This window comes from Aulostomus chinensis, chromosome 6, assembly GCF_037954235.1.
Source record: "Aulostomus chinensis isolate RoL2024-O1b breed Wild chromosome 6, RoL_Achi_v1.0, whole genome shotgun sequence".
In the NCBI taxonomy this organism is placed as follows: Eukaryota; Metazoa; Chordata; class Actinopteri; order Syngnathiformes; family Aulostomidae; genus Aulostomus; species Aulostomus chinensis.
The window spans coordinates 1,599,301-1,622,781 of NC_141325.1; the positions used below are offsets into that span (position 1 = coordinate 1,599,301).

The window sequence follows — 23,481 nt, forward strand, 5'->3', positions numbered from 1 at the left end:
GACGCCGCCCACGCCGCCAAACACACGTGACAAGTAGCCATCAACGCCCCCCCCCCCCCCACACACACACACACACACACAATGCACCAATGTTGAGCGCCAGCTGCAGACTCACCGCTGCAGCTCAGCAGTGACATCACCGCTCCGGCCGGCCACTGAGCTGCTTTGTTTATTTTGAGCATCGACACTTCCTGTCTGGCAGGAAGACGACGGAGACGCTGTCACGGCAGAGAAGAGAAGAAGAACCCTGGTTTTATGACAGCGTTGCAACCAGTGGTCAAATGACCACAAACATCAAACTTTCATGTGTTTTGTTCATTTCAAGCACAACACACATGGACCCAATGAAAAGGAGGACGACGCGTTTGAGGGGAAGTCTCTTATCGTCCATCATCCCCAGAGACAGACGACTAGATAAAGACCCCCCTGGTGTTGCCGTGTCCGGCAGTGACCGTCCTCATCCCCACTTCGTCCCGGCTACGTGTCTGATTCTTATTCTCTTAAACTGTTATTTCATCACAACCTTCCTTATATGAATGCAGGCAGAGATGGAGCTATGCTAACACTTCCCACCCACTACCAGTCATTGGGCTAAGCTAACTAGCATCAGGTTTGCACTTTTGCAGTTACATTAATTTAGCTTTAGCTCGGGAGTTGCTTCTGAGGTGTCACAGTCATAAATCTTTAGGCTCATGTCTAGTTTTGAAGCCCATAAATGTCAGGATCAACAGAGCGACAGCGTCCGGATCAGCTGCACCATAACCTCACACCCGCCTCCCGCACTCTGACTGGTTGTCCTCCTCCACGTGTTCTGCTTGAGAACCAGAGCATCTTAGAGGAGTGCAAACCAACAGAGTCCTGCAGCAGTGGAGCGCAGCTTTTAATTGGTTCTCAAATGCTTGAGGTACGAGTTCATTAACTTGATTTCTCATTTTTTGGCGGAATGTTTATCTTGATAAAATGACAAATTCAGGCTTCCTACACGTCTTGACCCATTCAACTTGAAGGTCATGTGGTTTAACACAAATGATCAAAAGTAGATCAAACACGGGAGCTGAACCACAGGTTCTTCATGGCCGGGAACCCTGGAGGTAAAGACACTGCTGACAGAGCCAAAACCTGAGCGACCAAAACAGCAGACGATGAATCGAAGTCGTGGCGTTCACTGTCAACTGGTTCAAAGCTGTTCCCACGTTTGAGGAGTGGAAGATGTTTGTTGGGAGGTTCTCAGTCCTTCAGTCTGATTCTCTTCACTTGTGGTGGGAAACGAATCACTCATCAATCACAAGAGTTGGGAAAGTGACCACACCAAAGACCCCCGGCTCCCAGGGGTCACGCCTGTGTGTGTGAGTGTGTTGTCATGAATCACGACAGATTTGAATTCATCGAGAGGCGTCACGGCCTTTATCCTTAATCCTCGTCCTCCCTCACAGCCGGTGGCGTTCGCACCCCATCTGACCACCGCACAGAGGCCAAGGTCAACTTGAGCCCCCCCGCCATCTCTTCTCCCATCAACCCTCTCTCAGTGTCACCCCGCCCCCACGCCACTTTCCTCCTTGCCTCACATTCCCCCCACCGCGTCCCTTTTGTTCACCTGTTGTCCTGGAGACTCGAGTCCACTCTCCGCTCTGTGTGTGTGTGTGTGTGTGTGTGAGAGAGAGAGAGAGAGAGAGAGAGAGAGAGAGAGAGAGAGAGAGAGAGAGAGAGAGAGAGAGTTCACATCAGAAGGTATCACAGATGATCCCACAACCCTGGTCAGGCCGTGTACACTTCACAAATCTGTTTTCCACACCCACTTTCACGACTTGCTTTTGGGTCCCAACCCATCGGTTGAGCACCCTTTTCATTGCCCACTCAGATAAACACGCCCTTACGTGACCATACGACAATGAAGCCAGTAAAACGTGAGACGTCTCTTCTCGTTTGACCTGTGGGGGGGGGAGCAGGCTGGCGCTGAGGTTTCTGCTCTTTCAATACTGACATTTGTGTTCAAGACGGAAAAATCAAGCTGTTCATTTTTTGTCTTTGGTCTCCTCCTTTCATGTTGGAACAGAAAAACAGACTTTACCTTCGTGTTAGCCTAACAGCCTGTTAGCCGAGCTTACCTCAACAGAAGGACTACAGATTCAAATCTACTGGAGAAGTGTTCCGTTAGCATGCTTAGCAAGTGAACAGGAACATCCGGTTCTACTTGGTGTGAGGTTCTGATGGTCTTCGTTCTAAATCACCACAATTGTGTTTGTAACAAAATTGATTTGGTGTCATTATTTTTTTTTATCTCTGTATTCGGTGTGGCTGTTGACCCTCATGGGCTCCAGTCACCCCATGATCAACTCACCCGCCACTGGGCGGGTAGATGTGTGGAACCCCTCAGCGACAGCAGCTTGTTAGCTCTCTTGTAGCCTGTTAGCTCTCTTGTAGCCTGTTAGCACTCTTGTAGCCTGTTAGTTTGCCTTTGGTCACACTTTGCTCACCTGGACAAACCGGAGAGCACTGTGAGGGTCATGTTCTTTGACTTCTCCAGTGCTTTTGACACCATCAGACCGGTGCTGCTGGGTGAGAAGCTGACAGCCATGCAGGTGGAGGCTCCTCTGGTGTCCTGGATTGTTGACGACCTGACTGGAAGACCACAGTTTGTACGCTTACAACACCGTGTGTCTGACAGCGTGGTGAGCAACACTGGGGCTCCACAGGGGACAGTCCTGTCTCCCTTCCTCTTCACCGTCTACACCTCTGACTTCAACTACAACACAGAGTCCTGCCACCTTCAGAAATTCTTTGACGACTCTGCAGTAGTTGGATGCATCTGGAAGGGGGATGAGACTGAGTACAGGACTGTGCTGGAGAACTTTGTCACATGGTGTGAGAAGAACCATCTCCTGCTCAATGTGACAAACACAAAGGAACTGATTGTGGACCCCAGAAGGACAAAGACACCAGTGACCCCTATTTCCATCCAGGGGGTCAGTGTGGACATTGTTGAGGACTACAAGTATCTGGGGGTGTACTTGGACAACAAACTGGACTTTTCTAAGGACTCTGAAGCGGTCTACAAGAAGGGCCTCAGCCGTCTCTACTTCCTCAGAAGGCTGAGGTCCTTTAACGTCTGCAGGACCCTGCTGAGGACGTTCTCTGAGTCTGTGGTGCCATCCTGTTTGCTGTTGTGTGCTGGGGCAGCAGCCTGAAGGTAGCTGATGCCAACAGACTAAACAAACTCATCCGGAAGGCCGGTGACGTTGTAGGAGTAAAGCTGGACTCTGACGCTGGGGACAGAGAGGAGGATGTTGTCTAAACTCAACACAATCCTGGACAGCATCCACCACCCCTCCATAAAGTCCTGGTTCAACACAGGAGCACATTCAGTGCTGGACTGATCCCACCTAAATGCACCACAGAGCGCCACAGGAAGTCATTCTCACCTGTGGCCATCAAACTCTTTGACTCCTCCCTCTGAGGGATTCATTACTGAACTGTGCAACACTGCAACTGTGCAGTACTCTTGTTAGAACTACTGTGCTTTGTAAATAGTTTAAGCTTATTCTTATTTTATTCTTACTCTTACACTTTATCTTAATCTTATTCTTAAAGTCTGCAGTTTCTAATTGTTGTAATTTGTAACTTTATACTTTACTTCATAGTACTTCAAGAGCTTAATAACTGTAACAACAGAATTCCCCCCCGGTATGAATGAAGTATTCTGATTCTGATTGTCACACCTGTGCAGCAGAAGCTTGTAACTCTCAACACATTCAACGTAAACACCAGAGCGGTTTTGCACAGAGGGAGACGCTCGGTCGTGGTTGGGTGCTCAGCGGTAGGTGGAGACGCCATTTTAGGGTTGATAACAAGATTTCCTTCAAACTTTTATCTGTGTTTCTCCTCAAATATGCCTGGGGGAGATCTGGACTGAGACGAGTCCCTGTGCTCCGGCCTGGTCGCCCGTCCCCGTCACGCCGTCCCCGTCCAGCAGCGGGCTGCAGGAATGCTTCATCCCAAATGACTGCACACACAAAAAAGGATTTAACTCTGTCACAATTGTCCCCCGACACTCAGACTTGCAAGAAAAAAAACAGCGCAAGGCTCCTTAAACCAATCCCCCGCCGCCCTCCCTTGCTTCCCTCAACCCTGACCCACCCCCTCATTGTATCCAGCCCCCTCCCCTACCTTTCTCCTGACCCCGGCCACATGCATAAAAGACCCATCAGAAGTATCACCGGCCACATTTACAAGTGAAAGAGGCCCAATAATGGAGCGGTTAGGGAGAAGAATGAGGGGACAGAGGGGCACTCACAGATGTGGAGGTGGGAGGTGGGGGGGCAGCATCCATTGTTGTTCCCTCCCACCCCGATAGGAGGGAGGGACGGCTGGGACCGGGTGAGGAGGCAAATTGGGAGGTGGCTTTTTGCACCCGAGTCCTGATGGAGGAAAGATGGAACAGCAAGGAGGAGAGGAAGTGAGATCAGACAAGGAAGAAGGGAGGAAGAGGAAGAGAGCCCCCCCCCCCCATAGGCAGGCCCAGCTGTCAATCAGGGAGCGTGTGAACCACCAGGACAAATTACCTGTGTGTGGCCACATCTCATTGTCCATGACAATGGCGACAGCTGAGGCCTCTTCGTTGACCTTCATCCTCCTCCTCCTCACGCCACCCACGTGGTGGTGGGCAGGGTTAATAAAGTCATCACAACCGGATCACGCCTGATGTGGCATATATGTGAGGCGCCAGGGTGAAGGGTCTCTGAGTATCGACCAGGGAGGAGGAGATGCCTCAAAACGCAGTCCACGCTGAGACGAGGCGGCAGATTTAAGCTCAACACCTCCATCAGAGGCCCCGTGCCTCAACACAAGCTGCTGGTCACATGTTCTGGAAGCACCTCGCCAAAATAAAACACACCTGATGTCAGTAATTGATCATCAGTGCATGAAGCTGCCTCAGGAAACATCCTCCTGGGGGTGAAGGGAGAGACGGAGGTGAACATCAGTCCTCCTCTCACGCAACTTCAAAAGTTAGTGAAGCATGAAACACTCACTCACTTGCAGGATCATCCGGAAGCTGGGAGGAGCTGAGCGGCTCCGCCTCCTCCGGGACACGTCGGAGCAGGTAGCAGCAGATCATCAGCAACATCACGCAGCAAAAGCACAAACCAAACACCAGGATGCTGGTGTGAAACATGAGGACAGAACACACAACTTTTTCTGCGGCATTGGGGAGCACATGCTAACACTTCCCATTCACTACCATTCATCATGCTAAGCAAAATAGCGAGGGTCTCAGCTCCCTAGTGTCTGTCTCCAGGAACGTGTTCCTTTAAATTCAGCACAAGATACATAGAACATTGCATTGCTTGTTGTCCGCACTTGTCGGCGTGGACAGAGTGCCAGTTGATTTGCTTCTTAAAGAATGAGGGAGCTCCGCGTGAAACTAGCGAAGCTGCTAGAGTTCGCGCCCAGCGCTGGCTGTGAGGTGGAGTCCTCAGGCTGCAGTACAGAAACTCTTCTTTCCATCAACATCCACAGGTGGCGCCCTACGGTGGATTGGCTCTCGTGAACCCCACCCCTCACCTGAGGTCAGCTGGGATTGGCTCCAGCCACTCCCCCCCACAACCCATCCATCTTCTCCTGTTGAGGGTGGTGGGGGTGGAGCCTATCCCAGCAGCCTTCCCCCTGGACAGGTCACCAGTCCATGGCAGGGCCAACACATAGAGACAGACAACCATTGGCTCTCCCAGCCACGCCTACAGTCAATTTAGAGTTGACATGTCCTGCTTGACAGGTCAAGCAGGACATGTCAGGGTTGAATGAATGGATGGATCCACAGGTGGCACCACAGAGGCGAACCACAACTGTCAATCCAGGATGTGGGTCCACTCCACATTTATGAGTCCTACACCACGTAAAAAGCTCCAGGCTTCGGTTCTTAAACCAGCTGCACTAAGATGAATGTTCATGCATGGCAAAGATGGAGACGCTGACGCTGGTGACCTCTGACCCCGGCACATTACCAATGGAAGGTCTGTTAATTGCTGGTGAACTGAGATGGCTGAGCCTCATCAGAGATCCTGTCCCTCCTGCTTCCTGTTCACTGGGACACCAACAGTCTCAATGCTACACCACTACTACACCTGGACTACAGGACTTTAGGGAGGACGCTGTTGTAACGTACCTGGAGGCTTACAGGTGTCAGAACTATCTGGGGGTTCCAGACTGAACCAACCGGCATGACGTGACCGTGTGAGCACGCCTGCTAGGAAAGAGCCCTTTTAACAGACTTCTCATCTTCAAGGAGGCCAGTCATCAAATGTCTGAGTGTTTCTGAATGCACCATGTCAAGGGTCTGCAACACCTTTAGTGTCTCAGAGACTCACAACAACTTACTGCAATGAAGGAAAATATAAGCAGAAAAACATTTGAGTCATAAAATGATTTATTGATTGATTATCCAGAATGTGTGTCAGTAAACAGTGAAGGTTGATGGTCACGTGATGATTGTAAACACTGTGGAGCGTCTCTGCTTCATCTCAACGATCACTCAGGTTCATTAAAGTGCTCTTTGCGAGCGTGGAAGCACCTGAAGGTGAATTCATTTCCACAACACTCACAGGATTCCTTTAACAGAGCCGGTGAACTCTGCTTCACCTCCGCTTGCTTGGCAATGTCAAGTCTGTGCTGCCACCTGCTGGCACAACCAAGGACGAGCCCTCAGCTGCAGGACGGCAGCTTCAAGTAAAACCACCACAGTTCTCTCGCCTTCCCACACAGCTTCAGTTTGGCAGTTTTCAGTCTCCAGGAAAAAATACTTGAGGATGTTTGAAATGTTCAAGGCTTGTCAACACTGATGCCAAGGTTTCAGTGGCTGCTGAACACCTGCTGAGCTCCGTCCTGGTGGGATCGGATCACCGGCGGTCTCACTTGGCTTTTACACACATCTCCATGTTTCACCTCCTCAAACTGTATGTTAATCAGCACATACGTGACTTTGCAACACAAAGCGTGTCGACACAGCCATGTTGCGCTGCGCCATTGTCCTCACATTTTTAAATTAAAAGAAGGAGGGAGAAATCCGAACACTCCTGACCGAGTCTGCGTCTTCCTGACAAATCAAATCAGCAAAGACGCGGTTTCAGTGACGGGATGTCAGGACACCTTCAGGGGGCGCCGAGCGCGTGCGCCACTTGTGAGCGGATCACGGATCTTACAAACGGCGCCTAAACTTACATGAAGTCTCTGCAACAATTTGGGTTTTTTTGTAAAGCAATGCAAACAGCTGTAATGTAGCGGAACATCTGGCCACACCTGGATCAAAGTGACTGATTTGGAATTACACCTGCATCACTTCTGAAGCCTTGAGTGCTTTCAACCATTCAGATGATCGAGATTCAATAAAACCCAAACTTCATCCGCATCCAGAAAAAAATACGTTGTCCTCACTTCAAGTGGACATTTTGGAGAAACAAGAAAACTCTGGGTGGAAGGTTTGGATGTTCATCGTCGACATGTTAAAATCGACAGGTGAGTTTCAATTCTGTTCAGAGAAACCAAAACTGAGAAGCAGAACATCTGAGCCACCCATGGGTGACGCTTCCTGTACAGATGGAATCGCGATGCCGAGGAGACACGAGATCACGCCGAACCAGCCTGGAGTTCATGGATTGGTGGAGTCGTCTGAGGTAGAGCGTTGATGGCGCTCAGGGAAATAACTCTCCTGAGGACGCGTCCCAACAACAGGCCTTCGGGGAGACGCAGCTCTGAGCAGCAACACGGCTTTGAATCAGATCGGCACCCTGTGACGCCAACAGCAGGCGGCGCTCCGTCTCTGCTCTGACCTCCATGTAGGTGTTGATGATGAGTTCCTGTTGTCAGACGCTAAATCAAACCCTCAGCTCACAGGAACAGGTTGATTTTAGCGGGGACAGTCTTGCAGCCTGTGGTGGAGAAATAGTGTCCCTTGACTGGGGAGTAGATCATGTCACCCCCGACTGCCTCCACCACGTCGAGGCGGCCGCAGGAGTCCCGCTGGCAGAGCTGCGAGCGGATGCAGCGTTCCACGTGGAGTCGAGTCAGAGGCAGGAAAGGAACGAAGCGGGTGATTAGCTTCTGCTGGATGATGCTGGAGTTAAAGAAGCCACCTGGAGAGAAAACTAGCGTCAGTTCTTTTTCTAGTCTCAGTGAAAGATGGAAACAAGCATTCGTTAAATGGCTCCAGGCTGGGGGGGGCAGAGCAGCTGGGATGTGATCCACCGGGGCAACTGGCTCCCATCACTTCTCTGCTGCTGGACAAGTCTAACAACATCTGAGCCTGTCAGTGTGAAAAAGTGCACTTTCAGTGGGCTTGACGTGACGCCGGCCAGTTGCCCCGGTGGAACCATCACACAATGTTCCCCGCTGCGACGCGTTCTAATGATTCAGACGATCTCAAGGAGACTTGCTCGTGTTGCTGCTGTAGACTGAGTGTGCGACGGCTTCCTCCAGATCCTCCAGCCTGATCTCCTCTCTGTCCCGACCAGCCTGCCGATGCTGCAGAGCCAGTTGGTTGATTGCGTCCTCACCAGTGGTGCTGCGAGGAAACAGACACGTTCAGACTCCTCCTACTCAGCTGATGTTGAGGTTCCTTTCAGGGTCATTCCATTAATGGAGCAAACCGCATGTGAGAAATATTCATGTTACATATTAGAGGCTAAAACCACAATACCCACAATCCCTCAGCATCTCAAATATCAGTACGTTCCTTGAAGCTCACGGTCACCAAGAAGGCTGACGCCACGCTTCAGTTTCAAGATACAAAACAGAAGCTGGGAGCACCAGGACAGAACAGCAGGCGGGTGAGAACCAAAGAAGATCTGCTGCCTGACAAGAGGAGACCTGGGAGCAGAGCTCAACAACTTTCCAGGTATTTAAAATCATGTTGTGCTGGTGCGCACGCACACACGCACGCACACACACACACACCTCATGTGGGTGTGTGAGCAAGATAAAGCCGGGGAGAGCATGTCACACACACCCCCAACACCCTTCCCGCGTGTGTTTCTGTACCTAATGAATACATAGATGGCTTTGCGGTAGTTGGTGCGAAAGACGACGTGGGAGGGGCCTAGGAAAGGCTCGAGGATGTCGATGAGGCCTGGCGGCATCTTCTCCATCTCGTCAAAGATGAAGACGGAGCGGGCGCACTCTGTCAGGTTCCCCTGCACCCACCTCCTCAGCCCCTCCTGGAGGAAACATATCACGGTGTCAAACCTCACCATTACACCATAAAAGGTTATTATTACACAGAGATTGACAGGCCCACCTACCCTGTAAGCTTGCACCTCATTGGCTAAAGGAAAATGCAGCGTGGGGATGAACTGGTGAACGTACGGGCTGCTCATCGCGGAGCCGTACAGATGATTGCCCAGCATGGAGCTGACCAGCGTCTTCCCTGTCCCAGACGAGCCATGGAAGGACAGAACCAGTGGCCTCTCTGGGCTCTTATTCTGAAGGAATTTGGCCACTTCCTCTGAGACAATGTCCTGAGCCAGATGCTGTCCAAAGAGGTTCCTGTAGAGGTCCCACTCCAGGTCTGCTTGGAACAAACGCACTTTGATGTCAGCACCAGGACTGTTTGCAACACCATTAAGCAATAGACCTCCATTTTTTCTCAATCGCTTTGTAACAGTCAATGAAGGGGGATATCGATCCTCTCAAGAATCCTGTTCCCCATGATCAGAAACCTGCAGGGCTTCTGCTTTCCTAGTGTTGCTGTCAGTCTCAGACGAGGCAGGACACTCGGTGGACTCACTGTCCTGTCCTAAACTACTGAGTCACATGAGGCGGCAGTATTCGTTTCATTCGTTGAATGTTAATTAAAAGACACTATCTTGGAAACGTGATTTTACACAGGTTGTATCTCAGTGGGTCTTAAGTTTCAATTTCACGAGGATGACTTCCTGTTTGTTAGCAAGCTAACGCTAACGACGAGTCAGTGACTGAGGTTTCAGCCTGAATTTCGCTGTCCCTTATTGATAAAATTTAAGCTATGACAAAATTGGGAGGGTAACACACTCTGAATGTTGTAAAAGCCCTTAATGGAAAAAAAAAACGGACCAACTCAAGCATTCAAAGCTAAATAGCTAACTAGCTAGCTACCTAACACGTAGCAGGAGCCGGTAATTGACGTTGGTTGGCTCGGACAGATAATTAATTTCTCACCTCTGATATTCGGCTTGAAGTCGCATTCACAGCTGTCTGATATGGTGCAGTACAACCTCTGAAACACCGAGCAGGCCGGCTGGGGAGCGAATAAAAGCAGGACGGCCAGGACGGCCAACATCTTGACTGCCCGCAGGCACTTCGAAGCCAAACGGGATCTTCTCCCTATAGCGCTGACCCCCTTGTAGTTTTTATACTTCCAGGTTGCCTGAAGTTAAACGGGAGTATGTAACCAGAATACTCAGTATCCCAGAATGCATCTAACATGGGTAGTCCGACAGCGTTGGAGGTCCACAGTCCAAAAACCACATCCATAAACAAAGAACTTTAGTTTTATTTTTCATTGCTGGATACAGAAAAACTGGCCACACTCTCGGACCGGAAGTCTGTGTGTCACATTGGATAATGTCCGTGTTACATGAGATGTCAACGCAAGAGGGCACACTTTATTGGCGAAAGTCCCATGAAGAAAGATAATCTATATATATATATATATATATATATATATATATATATATATATATATATATATATATATATATATATATATATATTTGGAAAATATATATATATATATATTTGGAAAAAAAAAATATATAAACACACACAAAACACAAAGACATATGAAATCATCCAATAAACTGGATTGGAAAGGCTGATAAAAAAAACACTTCATCTACATTTCCCATAAAGGGAGTTAACACTGTTCATGCAAAGAGGTGCAGTTGTGTGGTCTGGGTCAGTTCACTTCCAGCTCAAACACTTCATTACTTCATTCAGAGTACAGACAAGTAAAGCCTGGAAGAGTAAAACAGGTAGAAGGAACCAGGAAGTTCCAGGTTTGCCTGAACCCAAGGTGAACTAACCCAAACATTGACAACACAACACAATGTTCCCTTCACATGAGACCATCCTAATCATCCACATTGATAATAAGGACATGGAGATGGGATATCGTTCTTTGCTGCTGTTATTGGGTTGTGCAGTAAGACATACAGCTCACACAGGGAAGGGCCAGCCTTCAGGCACTCGCTCTCTCTCTCTCTCTCTCTCTCTCTCACACACACACACACACACACACACACACACACACACACACACACACACACACACACACGCGTTAAATTGAGTCAAGATGAAAAACAGCCTCAACTGTCATGAAAACATATCTCTTACTTTCCGGCTGAGACGTACGGTGACAGCAACCAGGTACCGCAGGTTTCCCTGTCTTGTTGTCACGTTTTGGTTCACAGTGAGATCTTTGTCCACGAGCAGAGCCCATAAACAGTTCAGTAAAAGATGCTGCCAGAGTTTCCAGATGGTTTTAGTAGAGAAGTCCGTCCACAAACCTTTGGTTCTGTTGACCCAAGTTCCAGTGGAGCTTTGGAGGTGCTGCGTCAAATCACTGCTCCCAGTCAGGAAAGTAGTTCCGGCTACGTGTCTGATTCTACCACTACAATGTCTCCTCATGTTAAACTGGTGTTCATCACCAAGGTTACACACAACCCTCCTGATATTAATGCAGGCAGAGCCTTTTTTGTCTTCTAGATTTCTTTTAACGGTAGGCTAACTGTTAGCTGTTAGTCTCCGTTAGCTTCAGGCTAAATATCTGTGGCTGGCACTTTCTGCATTCTGGAGTCACAAAGAAGCGATAAAGGAGGATTAAAAAAAGCTTTATGGGCTTCAGACTCAAATCAGTGAGAACTTGAAAGACAAAGTACTCTTTATGGGTGAAGAATCAACTCGTTCTTTGACTGAATCACCACCATCTGTGTTGGATTGATGATTCTGGCATTTCAAACGATGGCTGAAACTGATGATCAGAGGTCACTTCTGGTTGTCTTCTTAATCCAGCGCTGTGGCCAGAATGCAGGTTTTATGCTTCATTTGAATGGGAATGACGCAACATAGCTGCCAGAGTTGCTGAGCAACCCAGGAAAGGTGAACCAGAATCAACTTTCGGAGGGTAACTGCATTTCTGGTTGGGGGTGTTAGAGTTCACAGTGTATCTCACACAAACGGGCCATGTAGTGACAAACCTACACCACCACCCAGCCGCTACAGTCTGAAACTGGTGAATCCAGCACAAACACAGGTCCTCTCATTCCTGTAAATGAGCTTAGTTCCTTTTAGCTGTGGAGACACTTTCCAGAGAAGCTGATCCAGAGTCAGCATTCAGAGAAACTCAACCTGACGTCACATGGAAGCTGAGATCAGGCAGCAGCACTGTAGCGTCCTGCTGCTTCCTGAGCTGTGTGAACCTGTAAATCAGTGTGTTAGTGCAGGACGTTCCAGTCCACAGGCACAGCAAACATCATCGCCATACAAAGTCACAAAGCAGATGATGTCATCATTTCAGGAAAGCTCTCAATCTGAAACTCCACACCAAGACTGTAGGACGACTGAAGTTCTGGAGGCTGACCGGAAGCGTGAGGCGGGGGGGGGGGAACTCAGCCCACCTGCATGTCACAAATACAGGAAGTACTGGGCTCAGCGTGGTCTGACGGGCGGCTCCAGCCGGTTGGACAGCGCCGTTAGAACCTGGTCAAACTTGGCATATCGCAGAGCCTGACTTTCCTCAGCTCCCCTGCTCCCCCACAGCAGCCTCATCTGGAAGTCCGTCTGGAACAGCTGGAAGACCTCAGCCTGCTCCAGGAAACCTGCAACACCCCAGCACAGACCAGTTCACCCACGCTTGCTGATGCCGTGAGTGAGACACCAGTCCACAAGAAGGATGCCGATCTGCTGCAGGACCTGGATTTAAAACTTCTCATCCACAAGTTGCAGGACTGCACGGACAATCGTTCCTCGCTGCAGGCAAGGGATGTAGTCCCCTCATACATGGGTCATTTACAGGTGCACCAGGAGCTGGATTACACTCACTTCACACTGGTGACATCACAGCAAACGAGACCAACACAAGAAACCACGGTCTCCGCTGGTAACCACTCAGAGTGATTACAACCAGACTGGAGATGGGGCGCACCACCCCCTGCCAGTGGAACAACGGGTGGTGGTGTTGGATTCCTCTAATTCATTTTCTTACCTTGCAGTTTGCTCTCAGCGTTGGAGCGGTAGATCCCCCCCAACTGCGCAATGGTCCTCGCCGCTCCAAGGTGAAACATCACCACGTCCACGCCGGCTTCCACAGTCTCCCACGGCTCAGTCCCCTCCCCCACCGCCACACTCTTCTCCAGCAGAGACAGGAGAGGCAGGACGTGAGGGAAAGTGGTGCTGGACAGTGGACAGCTTTCTGGAACGCAGCCAAACAAACGCTGTTAGCATCCAGTGACGTCGTTGCTCGCCTCACGCCACACAAACCCAGCCTCGGCCTCAAGACGAAACACTTGAAGGTAAATGAACACTTGCAGGTGACAATAACGCTACAGGTGGCATGGATCCCACTACCTCTTGCATACTCAGCAATCACTGCACCATTTGAGCTAACGCCCATTTTTTGCTGGAGTTCAAACTTGTAGTTTCGGAGAGACGAATCCTAACTCAGCACTGATGGGTTTAACTTCACCTGCAGGAGATTTTATCAGCTTAGAAATTAGATGAGATTCGATGTTTCAAATCTAGAATCATGGCTATCGGCATTCACATGATTTTAAGGATGAACTCACTTGTCGAGTAATTCCTGCTTTTGTTTCCCGGCGGCTGGTACCTTCAGCTAGAACTTAAACGATGCATCTTTTGTGTCGTCTTGAAAGGAGGAGATACAAGAACTGCAAATGATAAGACAACTCTACCTCTCCCATCGTTCAGGCTCTTCATGAAAGGCCTGAGAGTTTTCTCATAAAGAATAGCGCCCTCTGTGTGCCGCTGGCGTAATGCAGTCCAGGTCTGCTCCAGTCGGGTGACCTGAGAGACATGAAGTATAATCAACCCTGGTGGCGGTGACCCTGGTTGTCGTCAACTGAGGAATAACTTGAGAAACATTAACTTTAAGGACACACCAGGGCTTAAACATTAAAAAGAACGTCTGACTAACTCACTCATAAAGTACAGTGCAATATAAAATATTCCTCATTAAAATAAATGAGAATGTAGTGATATGATATAAACATTAGAAATCAATAGGAATTGGCAAAAATAATAAATACAGATAATAGATTATCAATGGAGAGAGTTGCTTCCTGTTTTTAGAGGCGGAGCATTAACGACCTCCACATATTACAACATGAAGAATGCGGCATGATTCCAGCAGCAGGCTCAGTGGTCCTCAACACTGCTCAGAGGTAACGGGGGAATGCTTTTACCTTCATTATGTAGAGTGTGCAGGCACATCACATGACCTGCGTGACACATGATTATGTTTCTGCTACATGGCTGGCTACAAGTCTTACCCTCCCATCATCACTGCCTCTCAGAGTGAATCTGTGTGTGTGTGTGTGTGTGTGTGTGAAGCCTGGCTGCTGTGTGTGTACCTGCGGCAGCTCTAAGGCTCGCATGACAGCGGCGAAGCCAAACATGTTGCCCATGCTGCTCTTGAGCTCTGCTGCAATCTGAATGATTTTATGAAGCAAACCGGCTCTTTCCTCCGTCGTCCCGGTGCAGCCCAGCACATCCACGGCCAACATGATCGCCATGGTCTGAAACCTGCCAGAGGAGAAACACCAGCTTTACTCTTCAGCCTCTCTTCAGACCCTTTGGCCAAGTAAGTGAAAACACTCAGTGACACAAGTCCGCAGAACTAGAAGGTTGGTCCAGGGTGTGAAAGATCTCTGGAACCCTACTCGCCTCTCCAGCAGGTCCAGCCTGAGTTGATGGCCATGTGGCAGGGTGAGCAGCTCCATCCCAGAACTGACTCCCATCATCCTTTGCATTTCTGGCGTCACACCCAGAATTCTAGCAACCTAACAAAGAAAGAACACAGTATGACAGGACACCGTGTATCGTGTGTTTCATGAGGTGGAGTCAGAAGTACCATGCAGTCGCCCTGGGTGATGTGTTTGGCCGCCGTCCCGGGGTCAACTTCAGCAAGCAGTTCCTTCACTCTCCTCAGGATGACCACTTCCAGAGGCTTGTTCTCCTTGGGCATCAGGGGCAACTGGTTCCTGCTGGGCCTGAAGGAAGAGACTGTCTCCACCACAGGAGAGAAGTTTGCATCCTCCAACCGCAACTGGCTGACGCCCAGTGACTCGTCCTCCACCCGCAGCCTCTCCACGTAGCTCTGAGGGCCAGGGTAGAGCTCTGTGTAGCAGCTTCCATCTGAAGCTGTGGATGGAGAGTCCTGGCTCACAGTAGCAATCTCCATCTGGGGTGTGTCGTTATGCTGTCTGGGGAGGGTACTGCTAGAGGACAGGGGGGCAGCGACATCTGAGCGCCTGGAGAGGGACGGGGATGGAGCCACGCTGGCTGTCGGGCTACTGCGGGGGCTCCAGGACTGTGGTGCTGCAGACAGAGGAGGAGAAGTTGTCGGCAAGTTCATTAATAACATTTGCGGTGGACTTCAGAGACCACGGTCAGTGTACTGGCAAAAACCATGTTCATGGTCCACACAACGTGATGGCAAAAACAGAAAATTAGCTTGGATCAAGTGGCGTGGAAGCTGCTACAATACCCCCCCCCCCCCGCTGGCATTTCACAGAGCACCCACTGCAGTATCAGGATGACACCTCACACGCCAGGGAGACGTGTGTGATGCAGTACGATCTTTCACCAGATCCACGAGCTGTGTTTGTTCTGGTCGTATAAATACAGGTGCTTCCACCGCTCCGGCCGCTGTGCAGCACAAACGAGGTCGTTTCTGTGGAGATTCTCTCATTTAAAAATGTTAAATGCATTCATTGTCACTGTAAGATCAAAGAAAAATACACCTGCCATAAACCTTCAATAAAGCACATCAGGTGTTTTAAAAGGCAGTAAAACAAGAACAGACTCCAACACGTGTGGCGTGACCACCGAGACGACCTTACTACTCACTATCTATGTGCATGAAGGAGTTATTGTTTCTGCTCTCTTCACCTTCATATTGTCTTTTATGGGAGATTTGTTCCTCTTTATCAGTTTGTAATGTTCCTATTTGTCAGTTTCAGCATTGCGTGTCATCTATTGCTGTTATTTGTCACATTGTGTTACGTTACAATATACTTAAAGCCTTGTTAACGCTGCTTCTCTTCTTCTTGTACGGTTTAATCACATTTAAAAAAAAGATTATTGAAATGTCATAGCTCACAAAATAAAAGGTTTGTTGCAGGAGTCTTTAACTGGAAAAACAGGACGAGCAATCGTGCGCTCATCAGTGGTTTAATAAATCATTGAAGACAAGTCACAGATCTTCAACAAGTCTTCTAATGAGTGAAAACAAACTGTCAGATTCTGTTTGAAAGAGGGATAAAACAGACATCAATTTAAACCTGCAAGTCCATAATAATAAACAACCTCAGACCGATCGAGTCTCCACACTACAGTTACTACAATTACTAATACCACTCAAGTTCAAGAGGACTTTGCCATGTGATCATTTTATGGCTGGACCTTGCGTAATCGACCTGAGCTGCATGCCTAACCCTCTGAACCTTAGTCCTGTTACGCCAGCGTTTGCTTCCTCAAAGCTGCTCAGACTGCCAAAACACAGAGTCCACACCATCACGTTGATTCATGAACTCTGTCTCCTGGCTGATGCGCTCTTGGTAAGTGCTTGGATTACTGAACCTAAAACACCAATATTTAAAACTAGAAAAGATGTTTTACTGTTTCTGAGTTTGTGTTGGTTGATGTATTGTTGGTTGTTTTGTGCAGGAATTGTCTACACTATGTACAGATGGATGCTGCGGTCTTTCATAGTGAGGTAGTAAATGTGTCATGCCCAGAAGCCAGAAAACACAACTGCGTTTTAGACATAAAAGCTGCACATTTATTGTTCCTACAAACTTGAGCTTATGAATTGTAAGATGTGACATCAGTAACATCTGTGGATAATGAGGCAGAGACAGCACAAGAAGGTCTGTGTAATTAAAAGATGGAAAATTGTTATCTGTTCAGAAAATCACCTGTTTGAAGAAATTTAAGAATGCAAAAAGAATCAGATTTTTTTTTTTTTTAACGAAAGCAAAGAATATCTGGCAGCAGATATGAAAGCACTTTTGTCTTCTTCCTAAGGAACTAGGACTTGTGGTCAGTGTTCCACACTATCAAAGAAACACGGCAGATTATTGTCCATCATCCCGAGAGCATTAAGATGGACACATTTCTCTCTGCTGTGCTGCGTTAGGGAGCTGAGACCCAACGCTCGTTAGCTCAGCACAATGACTGGTAGTCAGTGGGAAGTGTTGGCATACCTTATCAAAAGTCATCAAGTACACTTTTACTCCAAAGCGGTCTTTTCCAGCATGAACATAACTAGAGTTTACCTTTTTTTTAACTTCCAAACCACTGTTCATTCTGCTAAGCTAACTAGCGTGAGTCTCAGCTCCCAATGCTGCCCAGGTGAGAGATGGGTCTCTATCTTCTTCTCTGGTTCCAGGAAATAAGTGTGCCTCCATAAAGGTTTGTTTGTCCTGTAGTGTTTTTTTTTAATTACTTTTATCATCATTAGCAGCTACAGCACTAAAATCTGCATGCAAGTAGTGAACCTGGTTCTTGACACACATGGTACTGATTCTGATAGGCACCATGATCTTTGACCTTGCAAACAGAGAAAGCAGCAGCGATAAAGTCCCCTCCTTGAAGGCTAAAAGTGACTAGCAGCACACGAACATGACCACAGGGCTGTGTAACCTGACACAGGAACTTTTGTAAACCTCCTGGGATTAAGTGGCAGGAAATTCCACACAGTGTAGTTGCGTAATCAGGACACTGTTATTGAGCAGCAGGGAATACAGCAGTTATGTAAGTCCTGAATCAGGTGTCAGACTGCATGCTGAAAAAAAAATGGAAATACTTTGTAGAGCATGGTTGTGGACTTTGTTGGATGCGGGTTAGAAATGATCACAAATACTCCAGCCATTAAATACTGGTTAAATCAGGTTCTACCAAAATGTGTTTTGGGTGGTCGAAGCACACAGTGTCTGTATGCCTCGACCACTGGAGTGTTTTATTTAAAATGAAACAACTGTTTTATTATTTTGTTGGTTCTTTCCAATACCATCTATGTTGAAAGCCCCCAGACGCCCCATGTACCGACCAACCTTGGTGGCCCTTGCTGTGCTGCTCTGCTCTTCAGTCTTGGTAAACGGAGGGACAGTCTTGGTGTTCCTACAAATGCAACACCATCACTATTAAATCTCCAGGTGGTTTTAGCAGGGATGGTCTTGGGTCATTTGTAACCAGACTGATAAATATGCGGCGAGAGGGTGCCTCCCTTTGGACTCGACTATCTCTGCAATATGATGTGGTGACACTGTTTTATCAGCTGAACAAGCAGTTGGTTGAGATGATGGGTGACATGTTTGAGAACACACAACTGATGCAGAGCTTAAAGGACGCCAAATATGATTTAGTACTAGCAGACCCTGGCACAGGTGGAGGGGCACTCCTGGCACACCGTCTACGACTTCCACTTGTCCTCAATGCAAGGTGGATAATTCAGGGCGAAGGTCATCTTGCAATCGCTCCTTCCCCATTGTCCTATGTCCCAATCCCAGGGACAGAGTTGACTGACAAGATGACATTTACCCAGAGGCTCAAAAATGTTGTTCATTACTTTTTTACACGACTTCAGATTTGGTACGTCACAGACCCCAACTATAAACCATTTGTTCATCGCTACTTTGGCCCTGATGTACACTACATGGAGCTCTTCCAGGCAGCAGACATCTGGTTAATGAGGAATGATTTCACGTTTGAGTTCCCGCGCCCCACAATGCCCAACGTCATCTACATGTCAGGATTTCAATGCAAACCCTCCAAGCCCCTCTCTAAAGAGCTGGAGGAATTTGTTCAGAGCTCTGGTGAACATGGTGTCATCATCATGACCTTGGGCACCTTGGTGGCCAAACTCCCTGAGGATATTGCTGAGGACATTGCTGCTGCTTTCGCCCAACTTCCTCAAAAGGTAATTTGGAGGCACACGGGCAAAAGACCATCCACACTTGGCAACAATACCTTACTTTTGGACTGGCTGCCTCAAAATGACCTGCTGGGTCACCCCAAGACCGGAGTGTTTGTGGCCCACGGAGGCACCAATGGACTACAGGAGGCCATTTACCATGGCGTTCCTCTGGTTGGGCTGCCCCTCATGTTTGACCAGCAAGACAACTTCTTCAGGATGAAAACTAGAGGTGTGGCGAAAGTGCTGGACATTGCAACAGTGAATGAAGAGAACTTCCTGGAGGCCCTGAAGGAGGTGCTCTATGAGCCAGTTTACAGGGAGAGGATGAAGACGCTGTCCACACTGCAAAGAGATCAGCCCATGAAACCCCTGGACCGCGCCATGTTCTGGATCGAGTTTGTCATGAGGCACAAAGGAGCACCACATCTAAGGACAGAATCCTACATGATGTCCAAGATCCAGTACCACTCCATTGACGTTGTGGCATTCTTGCTGGTTGTTATACTCCTAGTTGTAACTGTTTTCATTTCAGCAGTTCACTTCTTGTGGAGGAGGTTGTTTTCTTCAAGGAAATTCAAAAAGGAATGATAAATATATGGCAGCAGAATTGTGAATTAAGTCCTGATTTTTTTCTTGTAAAGACATTTGCACTAAACTCTGTTCTGTATCTGGAATACAGAAGAGGATAAAAATGACTTGTCATGACTTGTACCTGTTTATTGTATGAAGGCACAAATGCACATTAAATTTTAGTGATTTCCATCATGAAGACAGTATTGTTGTGCTTGTCGATTATATGTTTGATAGTTCAAGTTAAATCTGCAATATTCAGTAGATTTAAGGCCTTGCATAAAGTGGTCAGTTGTAAGTTCATATCAAAGAACTGTTTCAAAGAGTTCTGAGTCCTGTTTTTTGAAGCATGTATCTTAATTTTTTTTAATTGCTGGCCACACTTGAAAAATAACATGTAAGCCATCATTGATTTAGACTAAATCTGTCTTTTCCCACGGGCTGAAGGATATTCTTCACTCATTTTTAACAGACCATCAAACTGTGATGACATGCTTCATAATTTTACCATGACAACGTAACTCTATCTTGAATAGTACAGTGATAAATTGTCTGGAACTCAAGGAGCCTGATTCAAGTGATCTGTGGCACCAGGTGGTTGGCCCATGGCACATTGTGTGCACCACGCATTTGGGGCATGTTCAGCCTCATTTTGGTATTTAGAGGGCACAAAATCAGAGCATAAACCACGGCACAAAGATGCAGTCATTGTAGGAGGCCAAGGAGGAGGTGGCGGCCAATTTTTCCACTTTGTCAGCTGTCAATAGGACCAAAATCCTGCTCTTATGACTAATGCAGCCATTCATAGCCCTTCACACTTACAGTAATGCCGTTGAAAAAGACCAGCCTTTTGTTGGACTATGGTGCAAAAGTCTTCACGTGTCCCAAAAAAGCAATGTGCCATGACTGCGCCACAACACACCTCACAGACAAACTCCAGCATCTACCAGCACAGACGGAGCACAGATTCACTTGATCGTGGGTGGGTCAGGGTGTTTGGCTTAAAAACATCATATTCACTGGATTGAATTGAGCAATGAAGCTTGTACTTGACCAAGCGCAAGCTTGCGCCAAGCTTAAATAGGGCACAAGAACAGCAAAGCCTTGTCAAGGACAACAGATCTAACATCCTTACATTTCTTGTCAGAAACTCTTTCAGACATGTACCGACCAACCTTGGTGGCCCTTGCTGTGCTGCTCTGCTCTTCAGTCTCGGTAAATGGAGGGAAAGTTTTGGTGTTCCCTATAGATGGAAGTCATTGGGTCAACATGAGGGTCCTCATTGAAGAGCTTCACACCAGAGGTCATGATGTCACAGTGATACGGCCTTCGGACAGCTGGTACATCAAAGCAGAGTCTCATCAGTACGAGACAATCACGATCAATTCCCCTGGTGGTTTTAGCAGGGATGGTCTTGGGTCATTTGTAACCAGACTGATAAATATGCGGCGAGAGGGTGCCTCCCTTTGGAATCGACTATCTCTGCAATATGATGTGGTGACACTGTTTTATCAGCTGAACAAGCAGTTGGTTGAGATGATGGGTGACATGTTTGAGAACACACAACTGATGCAGAGCTTAAAGGATGCCAAATATGATTTAGTACTAGCAGACCCTGGCACAGGTGGAGGGGCACTCCTGGCACACCGTCTAGGACTTCCCCTTGTCCTCAATGCAAGGTGGACAATTCAGGGCGAAGGTCATTTTGCAATCGCTCCTTCCCCATTGTCCTATGTCCCAATCCCAGGGACAGAGTTGACTGACAAGATGACATTTACCCAGAGGCTCAAAAATGTTCTTTATTACTTTTTTACACGACTTAACATTTGGTACATTGCAGACCCCAACTATAAACCATTTGTTCATCGCTACTTTGGCCCTGATGTACACTACATGGAGCTCTTCCAGGCAGCAGACATCTGGTTAATGAGGAATGATTTCACGTTTGAGTTCCCGCGCCCCACAATGCCCAACGTCATCTACATGTCAGGATTTCAATGCAAACCCTCCAAGCCCCTCTCTAAAGAGCTGGAGGAATTTGTTCAGAGCTCTGGTGAACATGGTGTCATCATCATGACCTTGGGCACCTTGGTGGCCAAACTCCCTGAGGATATTGCTGAGGACATTGCTGCTGCTTTCGCCCAACTTCCTCAAAAGGTAATTTGGAGGCACACGGGCAAAAGACCATCCACACTTGGCAACAATACCTTACTTTTGGACTGGCTGCCTCAAAATGACCTGCTGGGTCACCCCAAGACCAGAGTGTTTGTGGCCCACGGAGGCACCAATGGACTACAGGAGGCCATTTACCATGGCGTTCCTCTGGTTGGGCTGCCCCTCATGTTTGACCAGCAGGACAACTTCTTCAGGATGAAAACTAGAGGTGTGGCGAAAGTGCTGGACATTGCAACAGTGAATGAAGAGAACTTCCTGGAGGCCCTGAAGGAGGTGCTCTATGAGCCAGTTTACAGGGAGAGGATGAAGACGCTGTCCACACTGCAAAGAGATCAGCCCATGAAACCCCTGGACCGCGCCATGTTCTGGATCGAGTTTGTCATGAGGCACAAAGGAGCACCACATCTAAGGACAGAATCCTACATGATGTCCAAGATCCAGTACCACTCCATTGACGTTGTGGCATTCTTGCTGGTTGTTATACTCCTAGTTGTAACTATTTTCATTTCAGCAGTTCACTTCTTGTGGAGGAGGTTGTTTTCTTCAAGGAAATTCAAAAAGGAATGATAAATATATGGCAGCAGATTTGTGACTTAGACACCTGTTATTGATATCATCACCAAAGTCTTGATTTTTTTCTTGTAAAGACATTTGCACTAAACTCTGTTCTGTATCTGGAATACAGAAGAGGATAAAAATGACTTGTCATGACTTGTACATGTTTATTGTATGAAGGCACAAATGCACATTAAATTTTAGTGATTTCCATCACTAAGACTGTATTGTCGTGCTTGCTGATTGTCTGTTTGATAGTTCAAGTTATATCTGGAATATTCAGTAGATTTAAGGCCCTGCATGAAGTGGTCAGTTGAAAGTTCATATCAAAGAACTGTTTCAAAGAGTTCTGAGTCCAGATTTTTCAAGCGTGTATATTAATTTTTTAAATTACAGGCCATACTTGAAAAATAACATGTAAGTCATAATTAATTGACAGTAAATTTTCTTTGACTCTTGGACAAAGGGATATTTTTCACTCATTTTTAACAGACCATCAAACTGTGATGACATGCTTCATAATTTTACCATGACAACGTAACTCTATCTTGAATAGTACAGTGATAAATTGTCTGGAACTCAAGGAGCCTGATTCAAGTGATCTGTGGCACCAGGTGGTTGGCCCATGGCACATTGTGTGCACCACGCATTCAGGGCGTGTTCAGCCTCATTTTGGTATTTAGAGGGCATAAAATCAGAGCATAAACCACGGCACAAAGATGCAGTCACTAGACACCTAATTATTCAAAGCTGTAATTCAGGTGTGATATCAATAAAAACAATCAGAGTGTCCGTGTCATTTTCTTTCAAGACCAGGTTGCGCAAGGAAGTGGGGTGTCACGATTTAAGCGGGACAAACCTTTCAATTTGGGAAAAGCGAGTGCTTCCCATCTGAAGAAACAGACCTTCCATACACCAGTTGAAGGCACACAAGCACATAGAATCTTTATAAAAGAGACTAAAAGGCATCCATAAAACTATCAGAGGTGTAGGAGACCTCG

General features: G+C 47.6%; 2 protein-coding genes and 2 pseudogenes across 5 annotated transcripts in view; 2 read left to right on the forward strand and 2 right to left on the reverse strand.

The window, feature by feature from the left end:
• Positions 1-6,412: 6,412 nt before the first annotated feature.
• Positions 6,413-10,457, reverse strand: tor2a (torsin family 2, member A). 2 transcript variants are annotated; one of them, XM_086205741.1, is made up of 5 exons: positions 10,183-10,457; positions 9,288-9,553; positions 9,028-9,203; positions 8,424-8,551; positions 6,413-8,123 (listed from the first exon to the last, which is right to left on the reverse strand). In XM_086205741.1, exons 1-5 carry the CDS (start codon positions 10,301-10,303, stop codon positions 7,879-7,881), a joined length of 936 nt encoding a protein of 311 aa, XP_086061867.1. In that variant the 5' UTR covers positions 10,304-10,457; the 3' UTR covers positions 6,413-7,878. The 2 variants fall into 2 exon arrangements, with proteins under 2 accessions (XP_086061867.1, XP_086061866.1); XM_086205740.1 differs by having other exon boundaries at positions 9,288-9,556.
• A 268-nt stretch (positions 10,458-10,725) lies between these two features.
• sh2d3cb (SH2 domain containing 3Cb) overlaps positions 10,726-23,481 on the reverse strand; it is a 30,421-nt gene continuing 17,665 nt past the window's right edge. For both annotated transcript variants that reach the window (XM_086205738.1, XM_086205739.1), the window contains 6 exons: positions 15,113-15,579; positions 14,926-15,041; positions 14,613-14,784; positions 13,935-14,046; positions 13,229-13,435; positions 10,726-12,842 (listed from right to left, as the gene is read on the reverse strand). In XM_086205738.1, the coding sequence (XP_086061864.1) occupies positions 12,673-12,842; positions 13,229-13,435; positions 13,935-14,046; positions 14,613-14,784; positions 14,926-15,041; positions 15,113-15,579 (1,244 nt within the window). In that variant the 3' untranslated portion in view covers positions 10,726-12,672. The remainder of the gene's footprint in view (positions 12,843-13,228; positions 13,436-13,934; positions 14,047-14,612; positions 14,785-14,925; positions 15,042-15,112; positions 15,580-23,481) is intronic.
• Positions 16,729-23,134, forward strand: LOC147259654 (UDP-glucuronosyltransferase 2B20 pseudogene; annotated as a pseudogene). The gene is made up of 2 exons (XR_015116342.1): positions 16,729-16,820; positions 20,898-23,134. The product of XR_015116342.1 is annotated as a UDP-glucuronosyltransferase 2B20 pseudogene (transcript).
• Positions 17,913-19,871, forward strand: LOC147259655 (UDP-glucuronosyltransferase 2B20 pseudogene; annotated as a pseudogene).